Genomic DNA, 22,644 nt, shown 5'->3' with positions numbered 1-22,644 from the left:
GTGATACCATTCGTGTGTAAAGTGTGTCATATGCAGTCTCTGAAAGGAACTGGAGGCCCTTCAGCACCAGAGATCTTTAGGGATGCACCCTTTGTCAAAACACACCCACTCTCCCCACTCCCACGCCCACCCCACGCCACACGCAAAAGCACCAAAGTGGGAGAACAAGGCTGCGTGCCATTGCTCACCTCATTTTTGATAAAGATCAAAGAAGTGTACGAAACGAAATTTTCAGGAATTGCTCTAAAATTAAATGGGTTTTGGCTGTCATGTAGCCGGTTACTTGACGCTCTAAATGTCCAGAGAGTACAATGAAGGGGTGGAAATGTTTGTGTTAACGTTTGGGGGAACGTGCTAAACAAAAATTACTTCCTAAACGACACTAACACTTCAACCTCCCCTATTTTTTAAACATTGTGAAAAAGGAAGAGGTTCATCTAACTATAAAAGGAAAAAAATGAAGGCACAAGATTTTATTCGGTCCCACAATCCTTAAGAAAAATGGTGTTGTGCAAGTGTGTGTGTGTGTGTAGGTGCACACACAAGTGAGATGGGAGACCAAGGGCCATTGGGGCAGTCGTCCAAGGGAAGCCGGAAAAGGAGAACAAGAGAGAATTTCGAGACAGAGAGAAGAAAGGAGGAAATGGAGGCCTCTCTTCAGCTTTCTGTCATAGACAGTCTCAAGATTTGGCTGCTTTAGGGTCCAGAACGGAATTCATTTGTCTTGGTCTAGAAAGTGCCCCCAGTTAAATATCTCCAGTTAATCATGTTACAGCTTTTGGTGTTTCCCTTTTCCCTTCCCTCCAGCCAAATGATTTTTTTTTTTTTAATCACAGTTTTAAAAATTATTTTCTCAATCTTGAAAAAATATGGAAAAGCTATTGAACAGCCTTAGGGCACTCTGCCTCTCCGTCTTCACAGTGAGCAGATGGGCGGACAATCCACACAGCCAAAGACGAGGCAGGCAAGCTCCCCTGTGCTAGGGGGTCCCTTGCCCCACCTTCCCCAGGGCTGGGGGTGCCTTCGCAGCACCCACAGCCGCTTCTTTCCATTGGCTCCTTCCTCCCCCCCACCCCATCCATGGAAGGTGGGCTGCCGAGAGAAGCAAAGCCAGTCTAGAGAGCGATGGTAACAGGAAGGTCTTAGAAGCCGAGGATGGAGGCGATGAGGGGGCGTCTCTGCTCAGGCAGGCCAGCCCTGCTCTCTCGGCAGCCTCCCCGCAGGATGGCAAGCGTGGCTGCCCGCTGAGAAGTTGAAGCCCCGCTCACATGGACTTCACGAGACCTCAACTCTCAGGCTCACCGCCTTTATGCCTCTGTTGCATCAGAACTGGCCCCCAGTCCTTAAGAAGGCAATGATCCGAGACAGAGAGGCAGAGTCAACCGGCTGTGTCATACAAAAAAAAAGGGCTACGGACAGTGGGATTTCAGAAAGAAATTTAACTTTGGTTTTCCAACTTTTTCAAACCGTAAAAATTAAAGCAGGTCTTCAGTGGCTTCGATCATCCGACAGCTGTTACATTTTTTCTCATTTGGCAAGGCTAAGGCAGGGGGTGGGGGGGAAGAGAAAAGGGGTTTCCCATAATTGGTCGAAGACACAGGGTGGTAAAATGCTTCCACACTTAAACTCACAGTCCAGTGTTTTTGACATTTCATAAATAGCTTTTTTTTTTCTCTAAAAAAAGAATAAAACAAGAACAATCCCTTTACTTACTCATCTGAAACAAAATAAACAGCAGTGGGTACAAACTTCTTCTTGTAACAATTACAAAAAACAACAATATAATCCCAACTTTTAACACGCATCTTGAATCAGTTATTTTTTTTTTTTTAACCTCAAAACTGCAGCATATCCTTAAGGGCAAACTTTTCAATTAGTTTTTTTCTTTTTTTTTTTTAAATAATGTCTTCACCAAAAAAACAGTCTTGTACCAATAAAATGCATTCAAAAATAGAAAATATTACACAACAAAAATATGTATCCTTCCTTTCCAAAAAAGATTCTTCACAAAAAAATGTAGAAAAAATTCCAACAATTTTTTTCCTCTCCTAAACATTAACTTTCAGTCTAGGGCACGATTATTTATTGATTTAAATGTCTGCTTTTGCATAAAACATGGAAGATGCAAAACAATTACTGTATTAGGTTTGTGAAGTTATGTCCACTCCCACCCCAACTCTAAAACAAAACAAAACCAGAAAAACCCAGCAAACATTAAACAAAAGATACAGCTGGTTGACTAGAAAAAATCTCTCTTTCCTTCCACTGTGCCTTTGTATGGGTTACTGGCTCTGTTGGTATCTGGGAATGCTCAAGAAGGGAGATCAGTTTGGAGTCAAGAGGTACTTTAGCGTTAGCTGATGTTCTGAGGAGTCATTTACAGTCTCCCATGTTGTGGGTTTATCTGCTGCAAATACTCAGGGAGAAAAGAAACATGAGGATAAGCAGAGGACTAAACTGTGTCCACGTGTGTACTGTACAAATACCTCTATACAAGCCAGTTTCTCCATCATAGCACATTTTTCTTCCCCCTTACAGTGGAGCTCAAGCGTCTGATAAATGGTAATGGAGAGCTCCAGTGGTATGCGGAAGGCTGGGGCTATTTCCTCTGTAGTCACCACGCCCACATTTAACCAGTTTGGGCACTAATTGGAACAATAACGAGATCTCAAATCTCAAAGCAATGTCCTGTTTTCCCCATCCCCATTGAACCCAGGTATCTTTTCCATTTCAGTATTGCAGCTTAAACATATATTGTTCTTATTTGATGGTATTCCTCTTTTGTGTGGGATGTATTTTGTATGTGTATCCAGTACAAACAGATTGTTTTTCCCCAAGCTTTTTTTCCCTGTTGCTTATTTGGTTGCTGGTTTTTTCTTTGTGGTTTTTGTTCTGTTTTGTTTCTGATTTTTTAAACAGTGAAATATGTCCAATTTTATTTCCAGTGCATTAAACAAATTTTAAATTAAAAGAAGAAATAAAACTTTTCCCCCATCCTTCTAAAGGAAATGACCCACAAAAGTACAATATAATAAAATCAGGCATTGCCAAAAATAGCATGATGTGCAACCTCAATTACATCAAAGGAAAACAAACAGACAAACAAGAATTATAAAACATAAGCATGAAGGAGCCAAGACTATAATCCCAACTATGGTATGATTGGCAAGCACTGGTTAAAAAATAGGTAAGGCTACTCTTAGATTTCTAACTCAACATAGTTAACCACTGCTCTTCTGTCTTTTCCTTCAACTCTTAATCTTTCACTCACTAGTTCTTTATATCTTTAAAATGAACAAAATTTTTTTTATATTTTTGGTCTACAGTAGAATTACATATTAATAATATAATAAAAAGGTATTTCATTAACAGGTTGGTACTGCATCTATGTGGGGAAAATAGAAAAAAAGCACTCAAAGAGACATTGCAAATGGACTCTATTCTTATAAAAATAACCACAAATACGATAGAAATTATGATCAGGGCAACAGATTCAACTGAAAACAGGTGGAAAAAGATATCTTTTGGGTAATACAAACTCCTGACAAGCTATGCCCTAGAATTACAGCCTCCAAACTTTTCCTGTGATTTCCACCTTTCCATAGGATCACTCAAAATTCAAATGGAAATGGAAACAAAACGAAAATAAAGTGGACAGGTGAAAGTGAGCCAGCCAAAGCTTCCAAGTTATCTTAGTTGACTGGTCAAGACCAGCTGGACAGCATTTGAGAAACTGGTAGGCCACAGGAGAGCCACTGATGGTATTTGTTTTTAATATTGGAGGAGTTCCCAGCCCACTGATAAAGAGAGAAACCAAGGAACCAAACAATTCTTCTGGTACCATATAATATATGAGATGAAATATAATTCCGATAGAGGGGATATGAGGGTGAGGTGGGAAAGAGAAGAGACAGGAGAACTAGGCAAACTTTGGGCACCACCTCCCTTTGTTTTCTTCAGCACATTGGTTTCCTTCTTTCTGAGCATCCTTTAGGATTGGCCCTGGGCCCCAATGTCCTCTGAGCAAATATGTGTCAGCACAGCTCTTGACATGACATCTATGCTTACTGGCTTTCCTAAGGGCTCGATGGCTCTGGAGGCTCCCTGCCCCCCACCCCCCACGCCCTTGATGAAGCAGAGAAGGGGTGTGAAGTTGTAATGACAGAGGCCCTTTCCATTAACCATTCCTACCTGATGGTTAATTCACACCGATGGTCCAGTGTGGGGAAAAAAATAAGAAGGAAAAGAATTGGTAAAAGTTGAGCTTGGTAATCAACAAGTGTGAAGTTTTCTTACAGGAAAAAAAAAAAAAAAAAAAAAAGAAGACGAAGAAGACAAAGAAATGACATCAGTCAGGAAATACTGCTTTTGGTTTCTCTGAACTATCCTTGGTTTTTCTCTCATTCAGTTGCTCCAGTTTAAAGTTTAGAATCTAGTGCAAATATCATCACATCACAGCATTCCAGGAGCAATACACTATCCCTTCATCCTAGGTGAATACTATCCCTTCAGACCTCCTCAGAAGACTGGGGGCAATGATCCAGAAAAGCGTAACTGAACAGATTATTAACCTAGTACTCGCTACAACAAGAAAGGCACTATCACAAGAGATCAGCCTCAGCATCTTCCTTGCCGTGGGCATGGATGTTTTCACCACTCCAGCAACTACAATGAAACCCAGACTGTGGCTTTTCCAGTACTTGAACTCACTGGCCAGTTATCTGACTCTCCCACTGGCCACTGCTCTTGGCTCCGGCCGTGCAGACCACTGACCGGCTCTGTGTCCACGCTGCCCCACATTTCACCAGGGACCCTTGTTTGGTTCTACATGATTTAGCTCACTCTCTTCCATGGAAGTTTCTTTCTCTCCATCAGTCTCCAGGTCATGACTATTATAAAGACAGTTTACAGTGTCAAGTACTAGCGCTTATCTATTTTTTCCTAGTTTTTTAAACCTCTAACCAAACCCTAAGTCATAAAGACAATTCAGTAGCTCCTCTAACAACAAGTCTCCTGTAAATATCACTGTGAACAGAATGAAAACCAAAGTATCATCCCTTGACCACCAAAGCATATCCCTTGAGCCTGTTGTATTACTTTTGTCTGCAAGAGAGGAGGTGGGGTTCTGGAAAGGAAAATCTTTGGTGACAGAACTGGAGTGGGTATGCAAGTTTCAAGGAAGAAGTTATTTTCCAAAAGCCTCAAGAGAAGTATCATAGGGCAGTTACTGTGAATATATTTTAAAAGGTCAATTATTTCTTTCTGTAACTTTGGTTTGGTGCAGTCGGTATCTTCTCAGTGCTTACCCAATACACATCTCTAAGTACCTGTTAAGAGCTCTGAATTTAGAGTTTCTTATTTGAAAGGGAGATAATACTTTGAGTGCTTAAGGGACTGCTTACATTAGTTCTGAAAGCTCTAAATGGAGTTTTTCTGCCTAGCAAGGCTGACAGCTTCCTTAAAAATTTTTTAACATGGAAAAGTAGACTTGGATGGGTGCTAAGGAGGAGAGAGAAAGAGATAGGCATCAATGTAATCTTCAGAAAGGCCGCAACCGAGAGTTTTCCAAACTGATGCTCCAACATGTGATAGTGATCAGAGAAATTCCACATTACCCATTGATATGGGTTGTGACCCTTTCTTACTGAACCAGAATCTTCAAAGCTGTCACCTTGGACTCTGGACGAGTCCTTCAGCATCTTCACTCTCCTGTTATTATTCCCTACACAATCTATTGCTTTTCCTGTGGTGAAAGATTCTTTTATTAATAGTCACTAAAGAGCTGTCAAATTCTAATTACTTCTAAGATTTAAAAAGGCAATAAAAATAAATCCAATAAAGAAAAATTGAAAGAAAAAGCAACAACTTCAAAACTAGGCTTTTAGGCACTGTTAAGGTCTTCTGCTTTATAAAGGATAGTCTCTGATGGAGCAGCTAGTAAGTAGGTTCTGATTAATCCTCCAACGCTTCCTCCAATTTCAAAGTTGGCCTAGCTTGTTTCAGATAAACCTTTCACCTCACTGGTTTTCAATGTTTATTGCACTGTTCCCTTACTGTCATCTTAAAGGATTTTACCACATGCATGGCCTTCCTCTTTGGTTAGCCTGATCTAGGTTTCACCCAGCGATGAAAAAGCATGCTCAGGCTGAAAGATACCTCCAATATGGACAAGGTGAGGTTTTTCTGAAAGGAGGCCCTACCTCGGGCCAAGGTGAAGACTTTCCGGTCACCTCGGTTGGCTTCCTCACCATCGCAACTCTTACTGAAAGCTTAGTTGGAGACAACATTGGGCAAACTTCTCCTTAAACGTCTTCAGTTTACAGTACTAACTCAGCTTCTTTATAATAAGAAAACAGATCCTATCAGCATGGCAGTTTCTAGGCCTGATCAAGAGTTGGCAGATTCCACAGATTTTTACCAACCCTGCTAAGACCAAGCATGACGGAAATAACCCTCCATTTTTGTGGTGCTTCTAGTTTCAACACTTGCCTCTTTCTTTCCCATACCTCACACACTCTCTCCCGGCACAAGTAAATACATTTCAGTAGTGCAATGCAGTGCAGTCATATTTATTTAGTGCAAAAAAAAAAAAAAAAAAAAAAAAAAAAAAAAAAGCCCTATTACAGCCCCAAGCTCAACCCTAAACAGCTCTTGCTAAAAGTTACCAGTGCCACAAAAGTGGGAAATTCAGTCTCACACTTCCGTAAGTCATCTCTTTCGTTGTCCCTGTTTGGTTCAGCTCAAAGGAAGGAAACAACTAGCATACGCCTAGGCGTTATTCTGTAAAATGTTAAGCCAATAGGCAGAAAATAAAGGGAAGGAGTTGAGTTGAAACCAAGGGTAGTATTTAGAAGAGGAAAATAGCTATTTAATGCAAAGATCAGTAGTGGTTTTTTACTGAATGCTTTTCATCATGTCAAATGGCTCCGATGCTAAAGGGAATGGGTACAGAAAAAGATAAAGCTTTCCTGTTTCCCAAAACACGGTCCTAAATTTAACAGTGCTGGGTTCTTATTTTTGAATAGTGCAATCAGCTATTCCTCGAGGGCTTTGGGCAGCAGCCACCTTACCTAACATAAATAGGGACACTAAGAGCACTCACTTTTTCACATTGACCTTCTCTCTTGCCTCATTCCTCTCCTATCCATTTTTTCTGACTACACATAAATACAGATCTACATACACATACACAGAAATTCTCAAGGCCCCTCTCAGGATGACAGATTGAAAATTGGTACAAATAGCTCAATGACACACTCACACAAAAAGTACAATTATTAAATATAAAAGTGAATTATTACACCAAAATTAAGGGTCTGCATTGTACCTCTTCTTGTATTATTCCGTAAGAAAAAACATTCATAGCAGGATGTCTTATGGAACTTACTTTTTGCTTAAGATTAATCTGGACTTAGTTTGGGATATGGCAGTACTGAGTGATTTTGGAGAGATGCCTTGCATTTGATCATCCTCCAGAATCATTCTCTCCAGTTTGCCTGGGTCCCCACCCTCCAGGTGTAAATCTGCTTGTCTGCACATACCACATGCATGCTGGAAGTCTCAGGAGGATCAATATGTAGTTTAGAATAGATTATGGAAACATTAGTGGGGTCAGCACACTCAAATTCCTTTGGAACACTACGCTATCATAGAGTTTCTTGATTCTATCAACTTCTTGCCTTTGTTTGCCACGATGAGGATTACCAAGAGACTCTGCTTTCATTTACCCTGAAAACCACAGTTCTTTTAACGATAGTGCAAAAAACCAAATTTAATTAGATATATGAAAGTTACCCTTAATTTATATCTCAATAGGCCCCTCGGGAAAACGTAATCACTGGGACTAAAGAAGGAGTTTAATTGCTGACAATGCTTTTGATAATCCTCTCTTACAAACCTACATATAGATGGTTCCAAATCAAAGTCTGTGCCAAGGACAGCAGAGCAGAGTAACTCACCTTATTTTTCAAAGAACCCTCTGGCAGTGAACATACACTAAGCACTTTAGTCTATGTCTAAAGCTTGTATTAAATTTGAACCATTATTTTATTGTCCGTTATCTCTCTGCATAAGCCCCGGAGAGCAGATTAGTAATGGGAGCAGTCAAGGGTTTCTGTAGTTTCTCTATCTGGTTTTGATGGCATTAAGAGAAGTCTTAAATCACAAAGAAGTGAGGTTATTTTACTAATTCTTAGGCCTATAATAGTGAGAATGGGCAAAAATGGCAAAGGGCGAGTGGTGCTGACTTTCCCTGCTAACCCTGAGAACTGGCTTTAGGAATCCAGAACTGTATCAGATTTAGTCCCATCACATTGTCCTGTTTCCCCTCTTTGCTTTTCCTCTGTTCACTTAATTGAAATTGCAGTTATTTTAAAGATTCAGCTAAGAATGCAAATTATAGCATAAAAGACAGGTTATAAAAAGGTTTGTCGGGCTTCCCTGGTGGCGCAGTGGTTGAGAATCTGCCTGCCAGTGCAGGGGACACGAGTTCGAGCCCTGGTCTGGGAAGATCCCACATGCCGCGGAGCAACTGGGCCCGTGAGCCACAACTACTGAGCCTGCGCGTCTGGAGCCTGTGCTCCGCAACGAGAGGCCGCGATAGTGAGAGGCCCACGCACCGCGATGAAGAGTGGCCCCCGCTTGCCGCAACTGGAGAAAGCCCTCGCACAGAAACGAAGACCCAACACAGCCAAAAATAAAATAAATAAATTAATTAATTAAAATACTTATAAAAAAAAAAAAAGGTTTGTCAGGCTATCTGTAAATTGAATTGAGTTGAAAACAGTATGCTTTCAAATGAAGCACTACAATTTCCTCTTTTTTTTAAAGTTTCCAATTTGGTTTTTCTTTCTTTTGTGGTGGTGAGAGTACGGATGGGTGAAGTACTGGCAATGCCAATCTCCCTCTGTGACTGTCACCTCCAGTGCCAGGTTGGGGAGAGGCGAGGCAACGGAGGAGTGGTGTTTCACCATTTAAGACCTCTTGAGCACATGCAGTTTTGAAATGAAGAGAACAGAAATCTGAACAATTATAGCAATCCACAGATCAACTGATTTTGGCATTTTAGTAGTATCCTTTCTTTTTCTTTTCTGGTGATTCTGTCCTATATTAATAAGAAACATCCAAAGAGGATTTTCATTACATCAGTCTATCCTCAGCCTTATTTCAAAAATTTGAGAAGACAATAAGGATTTGCAGTGTGAACTTCATCCACAGTCAATTCCCATCCTTAGGCCTCATACCTGTAAGTTTAGGTAAATGGGGTTTCTTTTTCAAGGAACAGCTTTTATTTGAACTATTCTACCCTCAAAGTGCAGAGAGACTCTTTCTCCTCAAAGCTCTCACATTCTACTCGAAAAGGAAGATAAGATTTTCATGGAGAATAGACTCCTTAATGATAGAATGGAAGGCTTTTCATTCTAAGAGGGAAAGGAGTAAGGTAAGGGTGGGCAGTGATCTGACTGATGCCTATGGCCATGGACAGTATCAAATGAAAGAATCAACATTTTTTACTGCCTTGAGAAGAAAGAGATAAAGGGAAACAAACAAATCAACAAACAAACTTCACTAAAATACACATTCCTCCAGTTTCAGGTTTCTAAAAAGTAATAATTATGCTTAAATCAAGGTTTACAGATAGCAAACAACTGTTTTAATGTGTAAAAGTATTATCCCTTTGCTTTACTATGTTAGTTTCACTTTCTTTGAAGGAATTGTATCCGTGCACACTTGTCCTAAAGTCCAGTGCAGAAAATAAACTGGTTTGCTACCAGCCTCAATCTCAGAATATTTCCTAAGCTCTATCTGCAAATCCTAAAACTATATATCTGTAAAGTGAGATGTAGAGCTTCTGAAATGCATTGTGGGGGTGGGGCCGGGGGAGGAAGCAAGCTTTTTATGGAGGCAAAGAAAGAAATCCCTTCCTGTCCTCCCAAATGTATACTGTAATGTTTCTGACCGTTATTTTGCTGCATTACTTACCGTTAGGGCTGCCGGTGTTAGCTTAGAAAAGCAGGAGGCTCGAAAGTAACAAGAAATTCACATCCTGGACTCTCCAGAATATTCAACAGAATTTCAACATTAATCTAGACTAATGCAGAGGCTGTGGTGAGAAATCTGGGGTCTCAGGGTTAGAGCTCTTCTTGCAGCACTAGAAGGAACAAGGTCAAGAAGGCATCCTGGAAGAATCTTTGTGATAAACTGGACCCAATGGGACCTATCGGAACCAGATCCGCTCCTCTTCCACATTATACTTTAAATGATGGCATTTAGGATTTAAAAGAGAGTCTTTTGTTCTTTCAGAAGTCAATGCCTGAGGAGAGGAATACTTTAGATGAAGAGTACTTAAAAAAAAAAAAGATAGAGGGAGTCAGAATGGACAAAGAGAAGGAGATAAGAATGATGGGGAGAACATGCTAAGTGAAGACGACGGTCCTAAGCAACATACACACTGACTTTAAGAAGTGTTGGTTTCCTGCTAGATGTGGGACTCAGGGAGGTTTTCGAACCTCTTCTTTATTTCATTGCTCTCTATGCTGTGAGATGTTAAAAATTGGTTTGATTAAGGTAAAACCTGCATCAAGCCTCAGATCAAATTAAGACTACATTTCTGACATTAATGTTGCTTCTGTTTGTCAATGTGTAAAGCAAGAAATGGAAGCATACCCCTGTGTGCTCAGAAACAGGTAGCGCTCTAGATGCCACAGAATGGTCCACCCAAGAGCTGAGAGCCAAAGCAGTATCACAGTAAGAGTGCTGGACGGGGAGTCAGGAAAGACTGTGTTACATAGTTGTTCAGATTGCATCATAAGCGTCCTGTAAAGGGGGAGACCCAGAAATGTATGAGTCTTTTGGACAATGCTCTGGCAACCAGACAGCTGTAACTCACTGAAATGAGATCTAGCATGATGACCAAATTACATGGTGAATGCTTAGTTACTGGGGAGTGTATTACATGGCTCTTCAAGTATCTGTTCTGCCCTATTATTATTTTATTTAAGCACATATTACGTTTATGTTTAAAAATATCTGGTTGCAAAATAGACACTTTAGAAACTTGATGGATCTTTTCATCCCTTAGTAAATTACTGCTTAAAGTTCTAAACCAATCAACAATTATTTGTTTTTCAAAAACATGACGTGAAAAAAATTCTCCCTAATTATCTCCTGTGATGCCTTTGAGTAGAAGTGGATTTACCTGTTTTAGAAGAGCTCACTAGGGCTTGAGCAGGTATCAAAATTATTCTGAAATGTTACCCCTTTCATTAGATTTCTCTAAGTCTAGTACCTGTATGTCATTTGGCTAAATATTAGTAGGAGTTGAAAGAGTCATCACTGATGATTTTTTTTCTCCCTCAGAAATGGTCTACTCATATCAGGAATTTGAACACTGTGGTATTTAAAAAAAGAGAAAAAAAAAAACCGGAAAATATTTTTCTCTCTGTCTTTGGCCAAATGTGAAGGTGAAAAGAATTTGTGACCTCAGCTAGTACGGCTGACATTTAAAACTGTGACTCAGGTCCTCCCACTCTCAAAAGAAAATTGATAACTTTTAAAACCTGAAGGTACAGTGAAGACATGCTCCGCTCTGCCTACGAGTCTCATGCTGATGAACTCACTCGTGTCAGTGCTCTTTCACCACATAAATCTCAAAGGAGGACATTCACAACGGGGTAGGGGGAAGGGAGGGAAATGAGCCCTCAGGTGTCATGATGATTAGAGTTCTTAAGGCAGTGAGGAGAGGAAGAGGTAATTTAAAGTCTTAGAGAGAAACAAGAAATAAAGAGAACGGGTGAGGAAAAGGAAAGAGGAAAATAGTGACGTTGATACAATTTGGGTATTAAGTGATCACTGGAAAAGGAAGAACTCACCTCACCCTCAATTCACTATGATGTTGGTCTAGTAGAAATATATTTAGTTGAAACCTTTGGAGAAACAGGTGGATATTTTTGCTTTTAGGCTCAATACTAGCCCCTTCCAAGCAGATTAGAGCAGGTAGTTCCTTAATGAGTACCGCAAGTAGAGGGCAAGGAGGGGAGTTGGATAAGGGGAGGGGGGAGGGCTTGTTGGAGGGGCACAGCAGAATGGGGTGGGATTTGAAAACAAAATCTACTGGAAAAGACGAAAGGAAGGAATTGGTGTTATTCACACTGAGAAGCCTTAACGGGTGGTTCAGTGTGGGAAGAGCTCTCACGCTGAGTATGACGAACAGCTGTTTTCATCCTGTCCTGAATGTAGAACTGGTCTCAGGCACCCAGGACGAATGTAAAGTTTATCCATCAGCGGGGTTTTCCAGGCATTGGGTTGAGTAGCTGAGGGAAGCTGAAGGAGCTCTTTATCTAAAAATACTATTTGAAAATATTTCTTGCGAGGAAGACAGGATGCCTGATTTCTGACGTTTCCGTGATGGCCTGGTTAAAGAAGAAAGGCACCAAGTTCCCACATTAACAGACAAATGTAGATATTGAGGGCTAGATGCCCAAGAACCACTATTTTATGGATTCTGCAGACTAAAAAAATGAACTATAATTTTCTGAGTTCTAGTTCTATCAGCCTCTGTCATGAAAAAGTTCCTAAATTCTGATTTTATTAAAAAGAGTCTCCTAGGAAAATGAACATTATATTGCTAAGCTGCCTCCAGGGAAGCACTGAAGACTGGTTAAAATAACTGTAAGCATACTGAAAACAGAAAGTAGTCAGTAAAGAACTAGTATTAAAAATCAATATTTGAAAATACAGTTGGGACAACTAGGCCTTTAACTGCCTTCTGCTTCTCAGATGAGCAGCCCTTTGAAATGCAGCCTGTAATTGTTGGTCAGATCATACGGAGGTTAAGAGGCCCCTTGGTCATATTTTTAAAAGCAAATATAGACAGTGACAGTCCTAGAGGGGAAAATCACAGATACATTCATATGCACTTCTTTTGTTCTTCAGATATTGAGAGGGTCAGCTAAACAAGATCACTTTGACTATGAACCTCTTTGTGTCGGCCACACCAAAAAAAATGTTTTCTTAAAAAAAGTTTTCACTTTCCTACATTTGCTAAGTCTGAGCTTAAAAAAAATTCTAAAATCCTGTAAAGACAAAACTGAAGCTGATAATATAAAAAGCAAACTAGAGCAGTAATGATTGATTATTATTAAATGCACCAGATTAACTGCAGCAGGTTGGTGATGGGTGATAAATGCAAAGAAATAGTATTTCAATCAACTCATGATCATAGGCAGATTCAAAAGTTAAAATGAATATAATGTAATATATATTTCAATATAGAGTTGTTATATATAATGTGTATGTTCTAGCTTTCAGAAATACTGCAATGTAGTGTACTGTACGTAAGTAAGCATACCTAAATAGTAACTCATATTCTTCCACAAAGTCACTAGTACTGTTAACTAAAAAAAAAAAAAACTCATTTTTTTCCAGTAAAAAGAAATACCTATGGTTACAGTCACAGACTTCTTTTGGATATAGAAAGACAATATACATTTAAAACAATAGTAACAACAAAAAGATTGCAACTGTAAGTAGCCTTACTTAATTGGGGAGGGGAAAAGTCACCAAAATAGAAGAGGAAAGAAAACGTCCTCTGAATTCTGTAAGTGAGCAGAAATAATCCACATGTCATAAAAAATAAGAAACCATCTAGTAAAAGAAGGGCGTGGGAGTGAGAAAACTGAATCCAACTGTTTCCAGGCCACCCTTCAAAGTCAGCTATGAGAGCCAGGTCCGTTTGTTCAGAATAGTCCAGTAGAGCGCGTTCTACTTTAATGTTCGAGATGGGCAAGAGCCATCAATTCTTAGAGATTACCGAAAACGATTCTTCTGAGAGTCTATTGGTTTGCTAGACATGGTAAACAACCCACTCCTGGAAAGACTTCAGCAAAGGCCACATTGGTTTCAGGAGACACAGTTTGTGATTGATGATGGTTCCCTGCAGATGCAGGCAGGATTAGGAAGCTTTAGTTTTGGAGTCAAACTTACAAGTGGGTGGGTGTTTGTGTGCACACACTGGGTTGCATAGAGGAAAGGAATGGAGGCTTTTAAGCCATGGAAGGGCTCAGGCAAAGGTTTGCATGGGCCTTGCCTGCCTGGCCTTGGTGCCCGCTCCTGCACAGGAAACCTGGGTAGAGGGGGTGCCCCACATTGCTGCTCCCTCTTACCTACTTGCCAGTTGAGTACATCTGTTCTACCTTCTTCTGGAGGAAAGCAGCCTGTCACTGTGGGTTTGCTGTGGATCCAACAAGCTGCCTTTGTGTCTCCCAACTCTGAAACGCTACAAAAAGCAACAGAGTGGGCAGGTGACTGCTTCCTGGGAAGGGAGCCACCAGTCTTGAGCACGATGGCGGGAAGAGGCAACAGTATCTACGCACCAGGACCTATGCCTGTGTGTGCTTTGTTTGAGATGCACACATACTCCCAGACCACAGCAAGTACACACGCAAACACGCATGTCCACACACACGTCAGTAAATCCAATAGAAGTGCAGTTCATTAAGTGCACTCTACTCCACACAAGCATATTCAAGTTTCTCATGAAAGGGGTACATAGAAATTACTGATGGTTGGGCTCCTTCAGAATGCCCTAAAGCCTCAACACAGATAGTGGACAGCACTAATGCACCCAACTAAGGCAACAGAGCAGAAGCAGATACATGAGATATCTGAGATCTTTGACTAACTATAAATTCCAGACTTTATCTTGTTGTCACTAGGGAATACGAATGTGGAACAGTTTTGTACTGAGAGCACCTCACATTGCGTGTGTACATGCATAATGTATACTCATTTACAGACATTTTGGACAGCAGCTGTGACATACTAGATGGGTTAAGTCCCTTTCATTACTAGAATCTACATATAAATTGCAATGATTCTGCTGGGCAACAACAAACTTCTGTTGCAACGGTAGTAGAAACAGATGTCTCCTATGGGGTTAATTTTTTTTTTTTTTTTCCTGCCTTGGGTTAGAATCTCATTGAAGCATTTTGAATCAAGAAAACCTCTGAATTTGAAAGAGGGCTAGTTAGGGACTTTTTACACCCTAATTAGGTATCTCAAAAGCCAGGACTCCAATAACTGCAGCTAGATTTTCCCTATGATCTGCAGATCGTGCTCCTTCATTGAAGACTTGAAAGTTGTGAGTTTGCATTTAAACAAAGAACCACCAGATAACCCAGATGCTCACTGAAACTGAGAAAAAAAAGTTTAGAGATACACACTGTACAGGAAAAGACAGCTTTTTGTTTAGATTGTTCTGTTAAGGAAATGATTCAAACTAGCATTTTAGGCACCTGTGATTGTGTCTTATGGGACTCGCTATTTAGCTAATAGGATGTCTATTTTACGTCCAGCCCAGACCTATGTCACTGAGATAGGAAATAACCGCCACTTCCTGAGGGCAGCCAGTTCCTGACAAGTTTGGTGCCTCCCCCTAAAGCCACTGTTTCCATAGTCTTCAGTCATGAATAGGGCTCATTTTTGTAATAATGCAACCATAAAAAGGCAAGAAGTGTCCACGTCTTCACACCCTTCCGATCTATCTTCTGTTCTCTTCCCTGGGCTTTCTGACTTAAGGCAGTAACTCTTTACTATAAGTGGCTTCCTGTGAAAATACCTTAACTGAGGTCACTTCAGATAAGGTTTAGTCTGAAATTATTCAGTTTTTGGAGCAACAGGCTGGGCCTGAAGAACCACCGGAAACCAGGCATTTTTGGTCAGCGGTGTGGAAAATGATGTTTCTTGTTTCAACCCAGGGCATTTCTACCCCTCGTTCAGTGAAATACATAGTTCTGAAAAAGAACACATGCTGTGCAGCCCTCATCTTCTACCTCTTCACCCTAAAAAGAATCCAGATGGACCCTAGCGTTTCATGCCATTTTCTGGGATCTGTTAACGTGCACCACTGACCACTATGGATTTGGTGTCCCAGGAGAAAAAATATTCAGAGACTAATCAAGTTCTCTGGGGTGTTTTGGTCAGGCTAATCATCTTAGCACCTAGTGTTAGAAATGATGCTTTGGGTTAGTAATTTCCAGGCTCTGCGGTTACAGGAACACTGAATCACCACAGCTTTCCTACTTGGGGAGGTTTAAGCAGTATCAGAAATGGCAACTCTACACAAACAGCTGTTGTGAATCTGAAAATATTCTCTCTGGAGCAAGAGCTCCTCTGTGCCCCTTTTCTGTCTCCATATGCGGCCTGAGCCCCAGGGTAGAGATTGCTTTTGAAAGTTTGCCCCGTGTCATCTATTTCCCGGGCACCTAAGAGAACAGCCCCTTTTTTCACGAGAGCACAGAAGAGAAAGCAGCTGCTGCCGGACCACCGAGAGGGCGCGTCTAGCCTCGGGGAGCCCGGCTCAGCTCAGGCACCCTCCTCGCACACCGCACACCATGGGGCACTGGGTCGCCCGGCTCTTCTGTGGAATCAGGGAGTCGATTGAAATTCTAGTGCACCCCTCCTTTTGTTAGACACAAAGTCCCATGGTTCTGTCTTTAGTGTCCTATTTTTCTCTTTATAAAATTTCTTTCTCTGGGGGACAAAATTGGCCATTTAAATAAAGTTCTTTTATAGTTAGTAAAGAGGTTTCTCAGAGCCAGAAATCACTGAAAAGTCTGTCGACCCTACCCATGGAAAAGCCCAGAGCTTTCTCCAAATGCCTCTTGCCAAAGCTCCTAGTGTTGCGATTGGATGCTTTCTGGCTTCGCATTATTGGTGCTGAATACGTTTCGCAATCCTTCTGTTCCCTTCTCCAGGGCTCCCACTACCCTGGACTTCAACTCATGACTATATTATTCTTTCAGAAGATTTCTTTTAAGAGTCAGGTCACAACAGAAAGGGCACTCTCCCTTTTCCTAAATCCCAAGGGCAGCTCAGGTGGTGCCTACTCCTCCCTTGCGCCTTCGTTTTGCCTCTTTTTGCTGCGGCAGCGCACTGGCTATAGCAGATGCAGACCTGATGTGGTTATCTGATACCTTTGCTGCAGTCACACATCCTCTGCTCCCAGCCCCGACTGATTAAATGACATCTTCTAGAACAATAGAGGAAGGCTCCAAAATGGGCACAGCTAGTGGGAATCCTGGCCAGATCTACCTCACTGCCCCCTTTCCTCAGGGCAGCAGGTATTGGGAACATTCTGGAGGAGCCGCACCGAGGATGCGACGTGACCCTTATTATGTTCTCTTGGGGCTCTGAGGGATTTTATACGAAGCACACCTCACTTTCAATTTCTGTGCTGAGGGAAAACACTGATTAGGGGCCTGGGCTGGGCACATTCTGTTGGTGTGCTTGTATGATGGGGTACAGGTAGGTGAAGGCATTAGGACTAACATGAAACTAACACATCCAGAGGAAACCTTTTCTCTTTTCATATCACAATGCACAAATTCTAACTGTTCATGAGTTGGAAGAAGTTTTCTTGGTCCTTACAGAATGTTGAGCTGATACAAAATAAAATCCCTGTGACTTTTAAACAAAGCAAATTCAAGTCTTTCCTTCTAAGGCCAGGAGCTACTGTGACCTCCGAGATGCCTAGGAAGAAGGAATGGGCTTCAGCCTGAACAACAGCAGGAAAGTATTCACCACACTTACTCATGGCACAAACAGATTCAGAGCATTAGGAATTTGGGGAAGAAAAAGTCTATAAAACTGTTATTAGAAGCTAAAGTTTACAACTCATACTGTATAATAAGAAATATTTTGATATAGAGACTTTCATTTCAGAGTCTATTTTGGCCTGGCTTGTTTCTCAATCTTTTCCCATGTGTAGATTTGTATCAGATCCATATGTCTCAATTCCTTCCTTTTTTTGGGCTCTATTTTACACATTTGGGGCTTTGGGGGGGTACAAATTTTGGCATTTATTATATCAATAGGGGAAAATTTGCCCACTCTGCTAAGATGCTACTGATGTGTTAGTGCTAGAAAATTTTATTTTTCATAAACTGTATCTAAATGTCTAGAGATGAACGTTCCCCTTTGACTTTTTCCTTTCCTTTGTCCAGCTAATCCAGTTTTAAGTCATAAATTGCTAAAAAAAAAAAAAAAAAAAAAGAAAAATCAGTACTTTTCCACACCAGTTCTTGTTCCCTGTACTCATCCTAAGAGGTCTTAAATCTGGAACACTTGCTTCCATTTCATCTATTTTTTTTCCCCTGGCTACTGAAATTATTTTTTTTTAGCACTCATAGCATCCTAGCATAAAGTTCCAAATGTAAGAAGATTGTTGGATCTGAAACTAAAAGAATAAAAGAATCTATGCTCATCTTCTATTCTTGAAGCAAAATGTCTCCCCTTTCCTAAGATGTTGGTGATTATTTAATTTGGAAGGAAGGACTGACAAACTAAAAGCATCTCTATCCTTTTGAAATAGGCACGGACTAGTTTATTTCCTAAAATATAGGTCAGTTTGGAAGCAGCCCTTTCAGAGGCCAGAACATGGAGTAAGGTCCCACAGCAAGTTCACTGCTCCCCAGCTTAGATCTTCCACTCCAATCTAGCTGCTTCCTTTCTCCAGAGAACAATCTGTCAACTATTTTGGACTATGAGATGTTTGGGAGGAATAGACACACAGTAAGAAAAAGTCTACTGCTATGCAAACCTGGAAAGTCCATATTGTTATAATGATTACATCACCTCACCAGGAATTCTTTGGGAGTCCTCTAACATTTAAAAAAAAGAGATACTTCATTTGAAGGGAAAGGATGAATATTAGGGTTTAAACCCAACTGGTATTTTTTTCCCCACGTGTTCTAGAACAAAAAGTAAATTTTAACCCAATTGCTTAGTTTTTTACATGGCAGATCAGCACTAAGGCGAATGGGTCTCCCTCAGATTTGACAAGCAGATAGCTAAATGTCGCCCATACTGCCACCCAAGATCAAGTTTCTGGAGGTCCTATAACATCTGTCTACTTTGCTAAGGTTTGTGTAAGGCCACTATTTTAAACGAGCTACTGTCCAATAATTCAAAATATTTTAAAGTGGCTTTTGGCCTTCTTCCATTTGTAACATACGCTGAGTGATTTCATGTCATTTTCCTCTAGATTAAAAGGATCTTTTTTTAACGTCAATTTTTTCTTTTTTACATCATGGGTTGAATGACTTGTTTTTCAAAATATCAAAATTCTAGGCCATGGTTAATTAACTAATGCTCCCTCTGTTGGTAGTAAATGGAAATACTGGAGTCTTACTTAAGATAGCTATTTCAAAAAGCAAGAGAAAATGGACTATTTCTTGTTTCTGAAGCTGTTTCCCACTAGCTTTTAAAACAGGTCAATTTTGGACAGATAGTTTTTAGTAGGACTCCTCTTAGAAATCACGATGGGTGATACTTAAAGGTCAGTCAGTTAATCATCCAAGTCTACATTAAAACTACTAGCAAAATATTTACTGAATGAAGGACCACAGGACCAAATGAAACTCACATATACGCCAGTCCAGTCGCACTAACACTACTAAACATCACCAAGAACTTATGGAAAAGATACAAGTTAACCAATCCTAAAATGTATGAGTAAAACCAATTTAGTTATTATACAGTTGCTTCTCATGGGAGATTTCTCCTCATTTGTTGCACAGTTTTTGTAAATAAGTTGCTGATAGGAAAATTAAATTAAAATGCAAAGTAATTTTGAAACTGAAATACTTTCTTTCCTTCTTTTTTTCTTTTTAAACTGTAGTTTAGTGTTTCTGCTTTGTTTAAAGATTTACTTTTCCCCTTAAGTGTGTTAAAATATGCCCAGCAATGAAATCACCTTTGGAGTTTTCATTAGGTTTAAAAATTCCTGTATTTGAGTTGGAATCCCTTTAGGACACTGTCTATAATGGAAAAAATCTCTATTCTGATACCTTGATCAGGACCGAGGAGAGAAATCCCAACTAGGAAGAGAGAGTGGCATCTAAGATGATGTAATGAATCGGTGGCCTTCTGAATGGTGGATGTTGGCATCTGGGAGATTTTTGTTAGTTTCTTTAAAACCTTACCAAAAAGCAAGGGTTAATAAATCATCTAAAGAATAATCATCTTATTTAGCCCTCTCAACCATGGTGGAAATAGAAGGTGATCTTTGAAAGGAAGAAAGTAATTTCGGCATCGAGGCATTCTGATCTGCAACAGGCTTCTGATAACGCCGCTCTCTGTAGTCGTGAAGGGTGAGGAGGGACAGTAGAGTTTTGTGAACTCCTCCTCCCGGCTGACCACAAAAGGAAAGAACACTTTTGTCAAGACCTCTAGACTACTAGTGTTTCATCAAAGAAAAAAGGTAAAGTCAATAGAAATTCTAGAATCATAAGATCTCAATGAACTTTCAGAGAAGCAAGAAATCTGTTTCTGAAAGATAAAGTCCCTCCCGTGAAAAAGAACAGAATTCTAGATGAATCAGTTGAAAAAAATATTCAGTGGAGCAACATAAGCTTGCTAAAAGTCGAAAGACTACATATCAAAATACAAAGCAGCAGTTCAAATTACAGCAGGGGTGGGCTGGCCAGAGGCCCTCATCAACCCAGGCAATACTTAAAATAATAAAAATTAAGAAAAATTTAAAAAAATATGAAGAAAATATCCTTCCTCTCTTTCAAATATAACTTTAATTGCCTTTTATTCTTTCTATCTGGAAGCAGTATCGCTAACCTTAACAGTCTTGACTTACCAAAAAATATATATATGTGTGTGAAATAAAATAAAAGAGAAGGGATTGGTGGCAGTGTATGCAAAACCAAAATGAAAAAAAAATTACTTTTAACAATCTCACTTTTTTTGTTTTTTTTTTTACACAAATACTGTTGTAAATATATTAAAAAAATCAGCATTCTATCTGGTAAACGTCACTTTTGCCCCTCTATAAAATTTTGAATTAAAAAAGCCTCAAGAACTTTTTATTATTCCCCCCCCCTCCATTTCTCTTTCTTTTTCTCTTCCACAAGAATATATCCTGACACTTTTTTTTTTGTTTGTTTTTGTTTTTTGCAAAGATTGTTGGAAATAATCCTTCTCTTGTACCTAGAAACATAGGTGCAAACCTCTGATATCTTTGTTTTATCTGCATTCCTGCCTTTCATGAAAGTCCCTCTTGATTGTGCTGAGTCTGGGGCTCAGCGAAGACACTGAATAAATACGATAGCCACTGTTGCTTGATGCTTGTCCAAGTCTTCCTGGCTTCTGCTGAAAGGGGGGGGGCATGGAGGGGGTGGGCCAGGGTGTGTGGACCGAGCAGAATCTGGGGGAGAAGCCTGCCGTCTGCCTTTCCCACACCACCAAACCCACGCCCCTTCCCACACCCGCAGCCCTTGCATGAAATCAGACAACGTTGGGGGTGGAAAACAGCAGGGCCTTTCCTCTGGGTTTTCAACCAGAAAGTGATATTCCACAGTTTTAACTGGTTACTGTGAAGTCCAAGCGGCCAGAATTGTGAAAATGTCCACTGAAACACTGCAAGCGGTGTACTTAAAGACAGTAGGCCTTTTAGATTTTGTTATATATTTTTGTAGTGCTCTTCACAAGTGAAAAAAGAAAATTTTTTTTTTTTACTTTTTTTTTTAAAGATTTTTTTGTAAAGAAGGGTTGTATTTAGAGGCCAGTAGCTAGAGATCCAACCAGTGGACCTCCTGAAGCACTACCAGGCCTTAAGGCCACCATCCGAGGGAGACTGGGAGAACTATTATCCCCCTGAGCCTCCGAAATGTAATGTACCAGCAGGCAAAAACAGTTCTTCATGTAGTACAAAATGAAACGAAACAAAAACAAAAACAGAAAGTAAAAACGAAACCAAAACATTTCTTAAATTCTAGTGCCATAGCTTTTTTTCGTTTGTTTCTTTTTTGTTGTTTTGTTCATAAGAAAGAGAGAAAGATACTACTTATCCGTCAGACACATGCATCCTCATGTGGTCGTTGAACTGCTCGATTTGGTCAAACTTTGCTGGACAGACGGAGCAGACGTAGGTGGTCCCCTCCGTGCAGGCCACCACCCCTGGAGGGCCAGCTCGGGCCCCCGGGGGTGTGCCTGCGGGAGGGGTCCCGTTGCTGGCACTGTGCAGGGCCACGTGTCGCTCCAGGAGGGTCTTGTGGGAGAACTTCTTTTTGCAGATGTAGCACTCGTAGGACTTCTCGCCCCGGTGGAGGCGCATGTGCACGTTGAGGGAACTCTTCTGGGTGAAGCGCTTGTTGCAGATACTACACTGGTACGCCCTCACTCCCGTGTGTGTCACCATGTGCTTGATAAGGTAATCCTTTAAGGAGAAGGAGCGCCAACAGATGCTGCATTGGTGGGGCTTCTCACCTGTTCACGTGGGAAGAGACAGCAATCGGGACAGAGCGAGACACAGCGAGGGAGGGAGAATGAGAGACAGAAAAACAAGACAACAGAAAACAAAAACAAAAACATTAAAAAAAAAATCTGATTGGTTAACAGATCACCCCTGATTGGAAAGGTCCAGTCCTTCCTGGCCTCTCATGTTCTGAGAAAACTTGCTTTAAGGTGCTGCCAGGACAGTCTAGAGTTTTCCATGTCCCCATGCCAGAAAATGTCTCTCTTGGAAAGCTACTCGACATTCTCCAGTAAAAGTCTTCCAAGGTCATTCTGTGGAGAGAAGGGAGTGCTACTTTATAGGGGTCATTTTTAGTGCCATCATTCGGGGATTTAACTGTG

At 40.6% G+C, this 22,644-nt stretch overlaps 1 protein-coding gene across 5 annotated transcripts in view; it reads right to left on the bottom strand.

Annotated features, from left to right (window-relative positions):
• Nucleotides 1–386: 386 nt before the first annotated feature.
• Nucleotides 387–22,644, bottom strand: part of ZBTB20 (zinc finger and BTB domain containing 20) — an 808,814-nt gene continuing 786,556 nt past the window's right edge. For all 5 annotated transcript variants that reach the window (XM_057544981.1, XM_007181901.3, XM_057544982.1 and 2 more), the window contains one exon: nt 387–22,275. In XM_057544981.1, the coding sequence (XP_057400964.1) occupies nt 21,854–22,275 (422 nt within the window). In that variant the 3' untranslated portion in view covers nt 387–21,853. The remainder of the gene's footprint in view (nt 22,276–22,644) is intronic.

The sequence above is a fragment of the Balaenoptera acutorostrata genome, chromosome 4 (genome assembly GCF_949987535.1).
Source record: "Balaenoptera acutorostrata chromosome 4, mBalAcu1.1, whole genome shotgun sequence".
NCBI classification, from domain to species: domain Eukaryota; kingdom Metazoa; phylum Chordata; class Mammalia; order Artiodactyla; family Balaenopteridae; genus Balaenoptera; species Balaenoptera acutorostrata.
This window is presented reverse-complemented; position numbering and strand designations above follow the sequence as displayed.